Consider the following 15,996-nt stretch of genomic DNA (forward strand, 5'->3'; position numbering starts at 1 on the left):
TGGTAGACTGGGACAGGGTAACTCAGATGATCACCACACATTAACTGTGATATCATCTATACAAGGTAGGTTTAACCTTGACAAAGTAGTGGTACAGTGTTAGCTTGTGGAGAGGGGAGTTATGGTAGACTGGGACAGGGTAACTCAGATGACCACCACACATTAACTGTGATATCATCAATACAAGGTAGGTTCAACCTTGACAAAGTAGTGGTACAGTGTTAGCTTGTGGAGAGGGGAGTTATGGTAGACTAGGTCAGGGTAACTCAGATGATCACCACACATTAACTGTGATATCATCAATACAAGGTAGGTTTTATTTGGTTGAGAAGGGCTTTGATTTAAAGGGGACAGTGTTCAGTCTCCAATTGTCATACTCAATGATATCACCATTCAAGGTACAGGAATCTATTTAATTTTTGGTACAGATTTATTTAATTGACTTTTACAAGTAGAAAATAATTGTTTTCAAAATGCAGTATTTTCTGTTATATGATTAACTCACCAATGTAGACAATCATGAAAATATCACTATAAAGTCTGAAAGATACGACTGAAAGAAAAAATGTTAACAGTATGCTTAGGTACAGTTTTACTATTTCAAAAAGCATTTGTAGTAGATTATTACATGGTTTCTCAGATGACTGTAACACTTGGTTCATAATAGCTAATATGAGAATCTCTCAAATGTTTAAAAATTATTCATCCAAGTTCTAGTGATTTAACCTGTTTGATTCAATCGCCTGTTCATTTATAAAAGCTTTTTGAACAGTCTATATATAATCATCACTATAAAGAATTCCCATAAAAAATTAGGTGTTCTATTAACACAGGTCTCCTAATTATTTCAGGTTTTGTGGTGACAAATTTGTGTTCCTCGGTGGGATCAGATGGTCACAGTTTGGCTCTGACAGAGAGTGGAGAAGTATTCAGCTGGGGAGATGGTGATTACGGTAAACTAGGTCATGGTAACAGTGATAGACAGAGGAGACCTAGACAGATTGAGGCTCTACAAGGGGAAGAAATAGTTCAAGTAATAATATACACTTTTTACAACTATATCAATTTTTTAGTTCATTTGTCATAGCAATTGTTAGTTGTCTTTATTACACAGGTGAAGAGATTAAGGTAAATTTTCAAGACCAACCAAAGAAATATTTGTTTCAATTTCTAATATTTTTTAAAACAACTCGTATTAAGAGAGATTATTTGCAAGAATTTATGGTTAAACATAAAATATCAACATCACTTCTTATACAACTTTACTTAAGACAGATAAAAAATAAATTGAGCAGTCTCGCTTTTTAAATATATCCCTTGATTTCATTGCAGCTTTCCTGTGGATTTAAACACAGTTCTGTTGTAACATCTGATGGTAAACTGTTTACTTTTGGTAATGGTGACTATGGCAGACTAGGTCATGGGTCAACATCAAACAAGAAAATACCAGAAAGAGTTATGGGCCTTGATGGTCATCCAGTAGGTTATGTAAGTATATATTAGGGTTGTTATTGTATAGAACAATTATGGTTATAAAAAAGTCAGCTGATTGAAACAAACAGGAAGTTTCTGATCTTGATAAGAAGCAAAAAACCAATGGATTCTTGTTAGAAATTATTATGATTACGTTAAATTTCTATCTTCTCATTCATTCATCAGCTTATTTCAGATAAGATTACATAAAAAAAACCTACTATTTGTTTTAAAAATGTCAGTGGACTATTGCAAGAGGAATTTGGAAAGAAATCTAAATTCTCTGCTTGGAAGGAAATTTTGAAAATACTTTACTTCTGACTTTGATAAAAAAAATTAACATGTTGATCAATATATTTATACATGTATAAGGTTGCTTGTGGCTTGAACCATACCCTCTGCGTTTCTACTGACGGCGCTACAGTTTGGTCTTTTGGTGATGGAGACTATGGTAAACTTGGATTGGGAAATACATCTGGTAAACTGGTACCAACAAAGATTGAGGCTTTACAAGGACAGTTTATCAAAAAAGTAGCTTGTGGTGCTCAGTTCTCTGTAGCCTTGACTAAAGATGGAAGAGTGTTTACATGGGGGCAAGGTAATGTGTTTTTTTTCTTCTTAAATGTAAAATTGTAGGATTGAGAATGTTATGTTCCAACTGTTTTAGTCGTTATTTTTCTTAAGATCCTGAAAGATACATCACTTGTTATTTGAAATTATTGATAAAATGACATTTATTTTTTCTAGTATCTTCTTCCTACCCTAATATCTTAAAGTTCAACTTTATGTCACAGTCTAGTCAAACAGACGATTATAAATAGTATCAATGTCATAAAACATTTTAATTTCCTGTTTTTATGGCAGGAAAAAGATATTTTTTAAAAACTTAATCTTATGTAAGACAACTGGAGTAAGTGATTGACATCCTCGTTTCATTTGTTTAATATCAAGACATATATTTTGAATATAAAGAATAAAAAGAACTTGTTCATTATTTATTTTTAGATCGTTTGATTGGCCAACCAGATATACGAGCAAGAAGTTGTACAAGACCTCAGGAAGTACCCTCACTGGCGGGGTATTATATAGAAGATGTGGTTTGCGGGTCAGATCACACCTTAGCCCTGACCAGTGGTGGAGATGTATGGGCCTGGGGTAACAATAATGAAGGCCAATTGGGACTAGGTCACACTAACTCACCCGTCAGAGAACCACAACTCGTACCTTGTTTGACTGGCAAAAATATCAAACAGGTATTTAAATTATAACAAGATGTACACTTTGTAAATGCAATTGTTATATTGCTTCAAAGATCAGACAGTTATTTTGAAGATATCTTATAAGTGTATAAGTTTGAGATATGATAATTATAAAAATAATATTTCTCCAAGAGATGAATATATTATTAGAGAAAATTTGTTACTGACATAAAATCATTATGACTGTTAAGGCCAACTTGAAATATCTCTATAACTATAGGACATTTCAAGAAACTGATCAGTAAGTGAACATTTCCTTTGATATTACGGTTATATTTTCAAATTTAGAAAGTAAATAATCTGTTTATCTTTCAGATATCTGCAGGTAGAACACACAGCAGTGCCTGGACAGCTGTTCCTGCTTTACCTAGGGTACCTGGGGTACCAGTCTCATTACAATTAGGGCTACCAGATAGTGTTCCTACTCAGTTTGGTAGTCTGAAGGGGATCAACTTAGAGGAGGTTCAAGGCAGACTAAAACTGCTTCATCATTTCTCAGATCTGATTTATACATCATGGAGATTGCTACCTCTGACTACTCTTTCGGTTAGTTAATAAATGTATTAGATCTATCAATGATCAAATAGATCCTTGTATTCTGTTAATGTGTTTATTATTTATATATTACATAAGACAGATTTGTTGTCAATTTTCCTTGGAATAGATCTACATGGCTGTACAAGTGTTAGGAAGAGATGTAGCATAATTGACTTTCAGTTTTACATTTTAAACATTTAATTGAATTGTTTTTAGTGTATTGACAAGTACAAAATTGAATGAATTACAGTGCTTATCCAGTGACCTTTGGGGTATCACAATAGCAATGGCTCAAACAGTTTACCAAATTGCAGTTAAACTGATCAACTGGTAAAATATTTCAGCAGATTGCTCAAGTGAAATGTTGTTAGTTTGAAGTGAGTGCTTTAAAATCAAAAGTAATTCTTACCATCCAGATCCAGTTAGTTTATATCTTTGTCATTCTTTTCAGACAAAAAAATTACTTACTATAGTATGAGTCACTGAATAAGAAGGTATAATTTTGACATGAAAACTTCTATCATAAATAGATTTTATAAATAAATAGTTCAAACCATTGTTTTGTAGATGTATATTTTATAGCTTTGTCTTCTAAGACAAAGTTATTGTGTCATTATGATTCGTATAATATTTTCTATACAAATTACTGATCTGCTGGAATTAAAGGGAAATAATTTTTATTGAGTTATTGTTCACTAAAAAATTAATCAATGATACCTGGCTTCTGATTTTGCCTACAAAAAAATCATCAATACGTCTTGAATAAAAAAAAAGTGAATTGCCAAATTAGGAGGAAGTTGAAGGGCATTTAGGACACAAATTACAAAGGTTTTGCCAAATACTGCTTATAAGTTATCTTGTGCTCCATGGTAGAGAATCCTTAGTACTTTGAACAATGCAAAGTTTTGCAAAACAGCTGTTAATCTATAATTTTACCATATCAATAAAAATTCATGTCAAAAATAAAATAACTGACTACTGGACTGACTGGTGATACTTTCTTAATTTACAGGGGAATTTGTATGATTTATAGAACTTTGAATGTGTTCAATAATAGGTTTTTAACATTTTTTTTTCAAAATTTTAATCATCTTAAAAATAAATTTCATTGTTCTTTTCAAAACAGAGGATGAAAGTTAAATAATCATAAAAATAATGTTACAAACAAATTAAATGAGGAATGTTGATATTTGTCAGACAAAAATTGTGACAAAATTTTGCTGATTTCAGTAATGTAAATTATTTCCCTTTAATGGTAGCAGATAAGTATTTGCTTTAGAACAAAAAATCCAAATTACAATTATGCACTAACTTGTTGTTGGAAAACGGAGCTATAAATTATAGACTTACAAAACAATGTTTTGAACTATTTATTTATAAAATCTATTTATGATAGAAGTTTCCTTGTCAATATTAGACCTTCTTATTCAGTGACTCATACTATAGTAAGTAATTTTTGTGTTTGAAACTAATGACAAAGATATCAGCTAACTGGATCTGGATGGTAAGTATTACTTTTGATTTTACAGCACTCACTTCATACTAACAACATTTCACTTGAGCAATCTGCTAAAATATTTTACCAGTTGATCAGTTAGTTGGAGAAGAAATCTAACTGCAATTTGGTAAACTGTTTGAGCCGTTGCTATTGTGATACCCCAAAGGTCACTGGATAAGCACAGTAATAGTACAAGAAAAAAATGAGTAGGATTTAAAAGTGAATTATAAATATTGCATATCATGTGTAAATCTGTTCATTTCCTAACTTTAATTCCTTTACACCAATATTTTGTAGAGTGAACTAAACAGATATGATGCTGGAATGGAGGGTATTATTGATGGTAGACTGAGAATGTTGTTATCTCCAAGAGTATACACATTACCAATGGTTAGAGCTATAGGTAAAACTATGGTTCAGGGCAAGAACTATGGTCCACAGATAACAGTCAGAAGGCTCTCAACAAGGTAAACATATCAGTCAAAATTAATATACCCTATGCAACACAGTTGCAAAGGGTATAATGTTTTTGACCAGTTCATTTACAGTCACTCTGTCAGTCCTGTTCTAGTAATTTAATTTCCTCTACAATCACTCTGACATAAGAATGTTAATGAAGCTTGGTAGATAAGGACATACTTTTCAGAAGTGCATATTGAGAGGCAATTATGATTAAAATATTTAGGTCTTTCCACTTTTCCGTGGAAAGACCTATTGCTTTTCTTCTGATTATTACTAGGTCTTTCCACTTTTCCGTGGAAAGACCTATTGGATTTCTTCTGATTATTAGGTCTTTCCACTTTTCCGTGGAAAGACCTATTGGATTTCTTCTGATTATTAGGTCTTTCCACTTTTCCGTGGAAAGACCTATTGGTTTTCTTCTGATTATTATTAGGTCTTTCCACTTTTCCGTGGAAAGACCTATTGGATTTCTTCTGATTATTTTTTTTTTTTTTCTTCCGCCTAATTTTTTTCCTTCGCTGTTTTTTTGTTTCAAAAGATGTCGCTTAGATTTTTGGAATATGATATCGAACAGTATATACGCTTTTGAAACCAACTCTGCTTAACCGAATACTTTCCCAAATAAGCGTTATCTCCCCGAACATTGTTTTCCTTGTTATCTCTAAGGCTTCGCAACCGTATAAGAAACCAATGAATTTATTTTTCCAAATTGCTCGTTATATCCTGAGGATGTTCTGTTTTATTTTGACCGAAGACGTATATAGATTCCATATGAGAGGTATCCCCCCTTTTATGTTTAATATAAGAATATGCATTTCTAATTGGTAAACCATAAGTGATAGAGACCTAAGGTCTTTTGATTTGAGATCCTTGGTTAAAAAAAATGAAAATAAGGTCAAGGTCAAAGGTCAAGGTCATATTATAAATTTTGATTTTGGCTTAATTTCACTTATTTTCAAAAGCCGTATAACTTATCGACAAATTATTTGTACTAAATTGTTAGTTGCGACATGTCGTAACACGTAAATTTTAGTCGAAAAAGTACGTAGACATTTGATGCCAGTTTTGACCCCTTTTATATCAAATATTTGTTGTAAGGTAATACAACTCATTAACAATATATTGTAAAGGCCTAGAGTCTTTTGATTTGAGGTCCTTGGTTGATGACCTCGAAATTGACCTCAAGGTCATAGGTAAATGTAACGTTCTAGATTTTGACCTTTGCTTTTACCTCATATGTATACATGTTTAAGACATGGGACTTTTTAAATTAGGTTGCAAGCAATGTGATCTAGAAAAAGACAACCGGAAGTGACCTTTTGTAAACCGGAAGTAGCTATATTTTATACTTAATTAATGAAAAAGTATATAGAACCATATATTTTTGGAATCAGTGCTAAGTAAACAATAAAAAATTACCGGAAGTAACATATTTTAAACCGGAAGTAAAAAATGGTCTCCCTAATTTATATCTTTTTGTATAGAAACCATATATTTTTGGAATAAGCGTTCAATAAGCTGTCATTTGACTCTGAAATAGACATTTAAAATCAAATTTTAATATTTTCATATAAAAAAAGGTCTTAACTGGTGGAAAGACCATCAATGGTTCTCTGAACAATTGGTTTTTAATTATTATTTTTTTTTTTTTTTTTTTTTCTTCCGCCTAATTTTTTTCCTTCGCTGTTTTTTTGTTTCGCAAGATGTCGCTTAGATTTTTGGAACATGATATCGAACAGTTTATACGCTTTTGAAACCAACTCTGCTTAACCGAATACTTTCCCAAATAAGAGTTATCTCCCCGAACACTGTTTTCCTTGTTATCTCTAAGGCTTCGCAACCGTATAAGAAACCGACAAATTTATTTTTCCAAATTGCTCGTTATATCCTCAGGATGTTCTGTTTTATTTTGACCGGAGCCGTATATAGATTCCATATGAGAGTTATCCCCCCTTTTATGTTTGATATAAGAATATGCATTTCTAAATGGTAAACCATAAGTGATAGAGACCTAGGGTCTTTTGATTTGAGATCCTTGGTCCAAAAAAATGAAAATAAGGTCAAGGTCAAAGGTCAAGGTCATATTATAAATTTTGATTTTGGCTTATTTTCACTTATTTTCAAAAGCCGTATAACTTATCGACAAATTATTTTTACTAAATTGTAAGTTGCGACATGTCGTAACTTATAAATTTTGGTTGAAAGGGTGCGTAGACAATAAATGGGAGTTTTCGCCCCTCTTATGTTTAGAATTATGCGTAAAGTGATATTACTCATGAACCATACATATTAAGGAACTAGTGTCTTTAGGATGAGATCCTTAGTCTATGACCTTGAAATTGAGGTCAAGGTCATAGGTTAATTGGACGTTCTAGATTTTGACCTTTGCTCCAAATTCATATTTAGACATCATAAAGTCATAGGAACTGACATATCAACTGAATTTTTTAATATTTTCACATCAAAATATGTTGTAAGTGGTGGAAAGACCATCAATGGTTCTCTGAACAATTGGTTTTTAATTTTTTTTTTTTTTCTTCCGCCCAATTTTTTTCCTTTGCTGTTTTTTTGTTTCGCAAGATGTCGATTTGATATTTGGAATATGATATCGAACAGTTTATACGCTTTTGAAACCAACTCTGCTTAACCGAATACTTTCCCATATAAGAGTTATCTCCCTGAACACTGTTTTTCTTGTTATCGCTAAGGCTTCGCAACCGTATAAGAAACCGACAAATTTATTTTTCCAAATTGCTCGTTATATCCTAAGGATGTTCTGTTTTATTTTGACCGAAGCCGTATCGAGATTCCATATGAGAGTTATTTCCCCTTTTGTATTTGAAATTTTGAAATGTATTTTAAACTGGAAAACCATAAGTGATAGAGACCTAGGGTCTTTTGATTTGAGATCCTTGGTCCAAAAAAATGAAAATTAGGTCAAGGTCAAAGGTCAAGGTCATATTCTAAATTTTGATTTTGGCTTATTTTCACTCATTTTCATGAACCTTATAAGATATCAACAAATTATTTTTACTAAATTGTTAGTTGCGACATGTCGTAACTTAATAATTTTGGTTGAAAGGGTGCGTAGTCAATAAATGGGAGTTTTAGCCCCTATCATATCTAAAATTATGCGTAAAGTGATATAACTTATTAAGCATACATATTAGACACCTAGGGTCTTTTGATTTGAGATCCTTGGTCCAAAAAAATGAAAATTAGGTCAAGGTCAAAGGTCAAGGTCATATTCTAAATTTTGATTTTGGCTTATTTTTACTCGTTTTCATTAACCTTATAAGATATCGACAAATTATTTTTACTAAATTGTTAGTTGCGACATGTCGTAACTTAATAATTTTGGTTGAAAGGGTGCGTAGACAATGACTGGGAGTTTTAGCCCCGATCATATCTAAAATTATACGTAAAGTGATATAACTTATTAACCATACATATTAGAGACCTAGGGTCTTTTGATTTGAGATCCTCAGTTTGTGACCTTGAAATTGAGGTCAAGGTTATAGGTAAATTTGACGTTCTAGATTATGACCTTTGCTTAAAATTCATATCTTTACATCATAAAGCCATAGGAACTGACATTTTAGACTGATTTTTAATATTCTAATATCAAAATAGATATTTACTGGTGGAAAGACCTTCAATTGTTCTCTGAACAATTGGTTTTTAATTTTTTTTTTTTTTCTTCCGCCTAATTTTTTTCCTTCGCTGTTTTTTGGTTTCACAAGATGTCGCTTAGATTTTTGGAATATGATATCGAACAGGTTATACGCTTTTGAAACCAACTCTGCTTAACCGAATACTTTCCCAAATAAGAGTTATCTCCCCGAACATTGTTTTCCTTGTTATCTCTAAGGCTTCGCAACCGTATAAGAAACCGATGAATTTATTTTTCCAAATTGCTCATTATATCCTGAGGATGTTCTGTTTTTTTGACCGAAGCCGTATATAGATTCCATATGAGAGTTATCCCCCCTTTTATGTTTGATATAAGAATATGCATTTCTAACTGGTAAACCATAAGTGATAGAGACCTAGGGTCTTTTGATTTGAGATCCTTGGTAAAAAAAAATGAAAATAAGGTCAAGGTCAAAGGTCAAGGTCATATAAATTTTGATTTTGGCTTATTTTCACTTATTTTCAAAAGCCGTATAACTTATCACCAAATTATTTTTAATAAATTGTTAGTTGCGACATGTAGTAACTTATAAATTTTGGTTGAAAGGGTGCGTACACAATAAATGGGAGTTTTCGCCCCTCTTATGTTTAGAATTATGCGTAAAGTGACATTACTCATGAACCATACATATTAAGGAACTAGTGTCTTTAGGTTTGAGATCCTTAGTCTATGACCTTGAAATTGAGGTCAAGGTCATAGGTTAATTGGACGTTCTAGATTTTGACCTTTGCTCCAAATTCATATTTAGACATCATAAAGTCATAGAAACTGACATATCATCTGAATTTTTAATATATTCACATCAAAATATGTTGTAAGTGGTGGAAAGACCATCAATGGTTCTCTGAACAATTGGTTTTTAATTATTATTATTATTTTTTTTTTTTTCTTCCGCCTAATTTTTTTCCTTCGCTGTTTTTTTGTTTCGCAAGATGTCGCTTAGATTTTTGGAATATGATATCGAACAGTTTATACGCTTTTGAAACCAACTCGTTTTAACCGAATACTTTCCCAAATAAGAGTTATCTCCCCGAACACTGTTTTTCTTGTTATCTCTAAGGCTTCGCAACCGTATAAGAAACCGACAAATTTATTTTTCCAAATTGCTCGTTATATCCTCAGGATGTTCTGTTTTATTTTGACCGAAGCCGTATATAGATTCCATATGAGAGTTATCCCCCCTTTTATGTTTGATATAAGAATTTGCATTTCTAACTGGTAAACCATAAGTGATAGAGACCTAGGGTCTTTTGATTTGAGGTCCTTGGTCCAAAAAATTGAAAATAAGGTCAAGGTCAAAGGTCAAGGTCATATTATAAATTTTGATTTTGGCTTATTTTCACTCATTTTCAAAAGCCGTATAACTTTTCGACAAATTATTTTTACTAAATTGTTAGTTGCGACATGTGGTAACACGTAGATTTTAGTCGAAATAGTACGTAGACATTTGATGCCAGTTTTGCCCCCTTTTATATCTAATATTAGTTGTAAGGTAATACAACTGATTAACTATATATAGTAGAGGCCTAGAGTCTTTTGATTTGAGGTCCTTGGTTGATGACCTCGAAATTGAGCTCAAGGTCATAGGTAAATGTAACGTTCTAGATTTTGACCTTTGCTTTTACCTCATATGTATACATGATCAAGACTTGGGACTTTTTAAATTAGGTTGCAAGCAATGTGATCTAGAAAAAGACAACCGGAAGTGACCTTTTGTAAACCGGAAGTAGCTATATTTTGTCCTTCATTAATGAAAAAGTATATAGAACCATATATTTTTGGAATCAGTGTCACTTAAACTATCAAACTATACCGGAAATAACATCGTTTGAACCGGAAGTAAACAATTATCTCCCTTATCTATATCTTTTTCCATAGAAACCATACATTTTTGGAATTAGCGTTCAATAAGCTGTCATTTGACGGTACAATTGACATTTAAAACCAAATTTTAATATTTTCGTATAAAAAATGGTCTTAACTGGTGGAAAGACCATCAATGGTTCTCTGAACAATTGGTTTTTAATTATTATTTTTTTTTGGAAAATGACGCAGTCATTGTTCCATAACTGCCGACCTGAACTTCATTACATTTCTCTGCCTACCGCGCTTGGTTTCGTATTTCCTATTTTCCATACAAACTGGAATCTGCTTGTGTTATCATTATGCATCATTGTGTAGTATTAAATCAGCCAGGACCCAGTTTACACTGGTTTTTGCTTGTATTCCACTACACTCGAACAAAGTGTTGTAGTTTGACGGGAACCAGTTTTAGAATTTGTAAACTACAAAACGTAATCGATTATTGTTCATTCCGTTTTGCTGTTTCATACCGACTTATATGGTTTGAATAAGCTTAAGACCCTTCAAACATTAATGTGATAGGTATATTAAAGATTGTTTTACAAAAGGATTGAACTGTTTTACTTTCTGTTTTACAAAAGGATTGAACTGTTTTACTTTCAAAGTCGTACTATAGGGATATCTGTCATATACGGATTTCCACTCTCACCGGTTAATTTCTTCTTTTACACGTGCTTTGGAAACTTCCTGTTTAATCGCAAGTTTTAAAATTGTTTTTGAGTGAATTAAACTTATTTTAACAATCATGAAGCGTTCCAGAATCATTTTAAAGCAGTTTCTTCTTCTCTTTGATGATGGAAAATAGGTTTTCTCAAGAAAATACCGCAAACGATCGCAGAGGAATTGAAACGTACAAGTCAAGTCGGCACCTGGTTAAATTGGCATCTAGTCAAATCGGCACCTTTTCGACGTCAATTCGGCATCCAATAATATTTGTTATAATATTTTCTATTCAATTAATTAATTACTGTTACCAAGCACATAGTGAATATGTTGTTGTGTATTTTGGTAAACCACGAAACGAAAGTGAATATGTAGTGTATAAAGGTAAACAACGAAGCCCTTACCAAAGCTGTTGTTTTAACAATTAGACAATTTGTGTAATTGTAAAAACAAGTCAACTATTAAAATAAATTGGAAAACTATGAGTCCCTTTCAATAAATCAAACTTTCATGCCAAATAATTAGCAAATTTAAGGTGTTTGTTTTTCAGTAAAGTTTAAACAGCATTAAACCAACAATCCTGTAAAATGCTCAACTGGTTAAAATAATGCAGAAAAATACACAATATCTCATGTATTAGTCCAAATAATTATGACGTCTGGCAAGGCTATTTTATTATTGGAAATTAACATAGCCTTGCGGTCATAGGAAGGTGTTCCAGAATAAAATTAAAAAAGCCTTGCCAGACGTAATAATTATTTGGACTACTCATATATATATATATATATCATTAAAAATACACCAAAAAAGTCATTAGTTGAGAAAAATAAATATATACAAAATGTACATGAACACCCAAAAATGTGAAAGTTAGTATTTAACTCTTTTTGCTTAAATACTGAAAAAAATTCTGGCAACCCCTTTCTTATTTTTACCCTATTGCTTAAAATACTGTTAAAAATATATATTTAACATGGGTGACGAATTGACTATATCAGGTGTCGATTTTAACCAGGTGCTGATTTGTCCAGGTGCCAATTTAACTAGGTGCCAGTTTGACTAGAATTCTTTGACAAATGTTTGAAACTATCTGAGTTTCATTAGACCTTTGATAGCAGTAACAAAAAGATTATTTACTTAATATTTTGTGGGAGAAGGGGGTTCAGACTGTGTGGTATCAGGTCTGTTTGTGCCCAATACATTTTCGCACCCTACACGTTCACACATTCACACTCCACTCATTCGCGCCCAATTTTAATTCAAATTCAAGTTGAATAATTGGAAAATCATGGTTGTTGTTTTAAATTGCTTTGGTGTAAATACTGAATGTATTTATAGCTTGGTATGAGTAAAACATTGAAGATTTTTAAGGAAAAAACACAAAAGATAATTGTTTTTAACAGCTTGGTCCCATTGATCTGAAACAACGAAACAATAAAACATAGAAACCAAAATATAGCAATCCACTAATATAACCAAAACATGATAAAATTTATTCAACACGCAGAAACAAACATAGTCAGAATCTCACTTCATTTTGAAACAAGTCAATGAAACAAGTTATAGCAATACACTAACCAAAACATGATTAAGAGTTATTCAACACAAAATAAAACGTTGACAAAATACCACTTTATTTAGAAAGGATTATTATTATTTTTAGCAATACCTTATCCAAAACATGATTAAGATTTATTCAACACAAAAAAAAAATTGCTGTCTCACTTTATTTTGAGACAATGACAACAATTATACTTATAAGAAAACACTTGCTTACAGAGTTATTAAACACAAAACCAATTAAGATTGGGTGCGAACATGTAGGGTGTGAAAGTGAAAGGGGTGAAAATGAGTGGGCGCAAACGTGAATGGAAGCGAACGGACCCAGATTCAGACTATGTACCAGTGAGAAATATACAAGCCTTTCTACGGTATTTATTTGTACAATTCAGCTAGTCTTGACCTATTCATTTGTCTTAAAAAACCAGCCAGTTGTCACCTTCACTTCACACACACACACATATACGAATATCAATTATATGCTCACGATACATGTTGCATTGTTAAACTAATTACGGTATGTGAAAATCAAGACTTGCATAAAAACTATCCCAATATTAGAGACAGTGGCGTCATTTTTCTTCAGAGCTTTCAGCTCTTTGATTTTTTTCTTCCGCCTAATTTTTTTCATTCGCTGTTTTTTTGTTTCGCAAGATGTCGCTTAGATTTTTGGAATATGATATCGAACAGTTTATACGCTTTTGAAACCAACTCGTTTTAACCGAATACTTTCCCAAATAAGAGTTATCTCCCCGAACACTGTTTTTCTTGTTATCTCTAAGGCTTCGCAACCGTATAAGAAACCGACAAATTTATTTTTCCAAATTGCTCGTTTTATCCTCAGGATGTTCTGTTTTATTTTGACCGAAGCCGTATATAGATTCAATATGAGAGTTATCCCCCCTTTTATGTTTGATATAAGAATTTGCATTTCTAGCTGGTAAACTATTAGTGATAGAGACCTAGGGTCTTTTGATTTGAGGTCCTTGGTCCAAAAAAATGAAAATAAGGTCAAGGTCAAAGGTCAAGGTCATATTATCAATTTTGATTTTGGCTTATTTTCACTCATTTTCAAAAGCCGTATAACTCTTCGACAAATTATTTTTACTAAATTGTTAGTTGCGACATGTGGTAACACGTAGATTTTAGTCGAAAGAGTACGTAGACATTTGATGCCAGTTTTGCCCCCTTTTATATCTAATATTAGTTGTAAGGTAATACAACTCATTAACTATATATAGTAGAGGCCTAGAGTCTTTTGTTTTGAGGTCCTTGATTGATGACCTCGAAATTGAGCTCAAGGTCATAGGTAAATGTAACGTTCTAGATTTTGACCTTTGCTTTTACCTCATATGTATACATGATCAAGACTTGGGACTTTTTAAATTAGGTTGCAAGCAATGTGATCTAGAAAAAGACAACCGGAAGTGACCTTTTGTAAACCGGAAGTAGCTATATTTTGTACTTCATTAATGAAAAAGTATATAGAACCATATATTTTTGGAATCAGTGTCACTTAAACTATCAAACTATACCGGAAATAACATCGTTTGAACCGGAAGTAAACAATTATCTCCCTTATCTATATCTTTTTCCATAGAAACCATACATTTTTGGAATTAGCGTTCAATAAGCTGTCATTTGACGGTACAATTGACATTTAAAACCAAATTTTTATATTTTCATATAAAAAAAAAGGTCTTAACTGGTGGAAAGACCATCAATGGTTCTCTGAACAATTGGTTTTTAATTTTTTTTTTTTTCTTCCGCCTAATTTTTTTCCTTCGCTGTTTTTTTGTTTTGCAAGATGTCGCTTAGAAATTTGGAATATGATATCGAACAGTTTATACGCTTTTGAAACCAACTCTGCTAAACCGAATACTTTACCATATAAGAGTTATCTCCCCGAACACTGTTTTTCTTGTTATCTCTAAGGCTTCGCAACCGTATAAGAAACCGACAAATTTATTTTTCCAAATTGCTCGTTACATCCTCAGGATGTTCTGTTTTATTTTGACCGAAGCCGTATATAGATTCCATATGAGAGTTTTCCCCCCTTTTATGTTTGATATTAGAATATGCATTTCTAACTGGTAAACCATAAGTGATAGAGGCCTAGGGTCTTTTGATTTGAGGTCCTTGGTTCAAAAAAATGAAAATTAGGTCAAGGTCAAAGGTCAAGGTCATGTTCAAAATTTTGAATTTGGCTTGTTATCTCTCATTTTTAGAAATCTTATAAGATATCGACAAAATATTTTCACACAATTGTTAGTCGCGACATGTAGTTACACATAAATTTAGTCGAAAGGATAAGTAGATGTTTGATGCGAGTTTTCCCCCCTTTTATATCTAATATCAGTTGTATGGTAATATAACTCATAAACAATATAAAGTAAATACCTAGAGTCTTTTGATTTGAGGTCCTTGGTTTATGACCTGAAATTGAGCTCAAGGTCATATGTTAATTTAACGTTCTAGATTTTGACCTTTGCTTTTACCTCATATGTATTCATGTTAAAGCTATCAGACTTTTTGCATTAGGTTGCAAGCAATATGACGTTGAAAAAGCTAACCGGAAGTGACCTTTTGTAAACCGGAAGTAGCTAATTTTTGTAATAAATTGTTGTAAAAGTATGTAAAACCATATATTTTTGGAATCAGCGTCAAGTTAACTATAAGACAATACCGGAAGTAACATATTTTGAACCGGAAGTAGAAAATTATCTCCCTTATTTATATCTTCTTGTGTAGAAACCTTATATTTTTTGAATCAGCGTACAATAAGTTGTCATTTGACGTTGAAATTGACATTTAAAACCAAATTTAAATATTTTCATATAAAAAAAATCATTACTGGTGGAAAGACCATCAATGGTTCTCTGAACAATTGGTTTTTAATTTATTCTTATTTTTGTGCCTTTTGAACTTACAATTTTAACCTAAATTTAACTACTGTGAGAGTTTGTTATCACAACTCCTCTTAAACC

The 15,996-nt window shown here is 32.1% G+C and overlaps 1 protein-coding gene across 1 annotated transcript in view; it reads left to right on the plus strand.

Annotated features, from left to right (window-relative positions):
• Positions 1-15,996, plus strand: part of LOC143071382 (putative E3 ubiquitin-protein ligase HERC1) — a 91,273-nt gene that overhangs the window by 64,225 nt on the left and 11,052 nt on the right. The window contains exons 65-70 of the mRNA XM_076245635.1: positions 852-1,033; positions 1,333-1,488; positions 1,846-2,071; positions 2,479-2,726; positions 3,048-3,278; positions 5,065-5,234. Coding sequence (XP_076101750.1) covers positions 852-1,033; positions 1,333-1,488; positions 1,846-2,071; positions 2,479-2,726; positions 3,048-3,278; positions 5,065-5,234 — 1,213 coding nt within the window. The remainder of the gene's footprint in view (positions 1-851; positions 1,034-1,332; positions 1,489-1,845; positions 2,072-2,478; positions 2,727-3,047; positions 3,279-5,064; positions 5,235-15,996) is intronic.

Source organism: Mytilus galloprovincialis, chromosome 4 (genome assembly GCF_965363235.1).
Source record: "Mytilus galloprovincialis chromosome 4, xbMytGall1.hap1.1, whole genome shotgun sequence".
Lineage (NCBI taxonomy): Eukaryota > Metazoa > Mollusca > Bivalvia > Mytilida > Mytilidae > Mytilus > Mytilus galloprovincialis.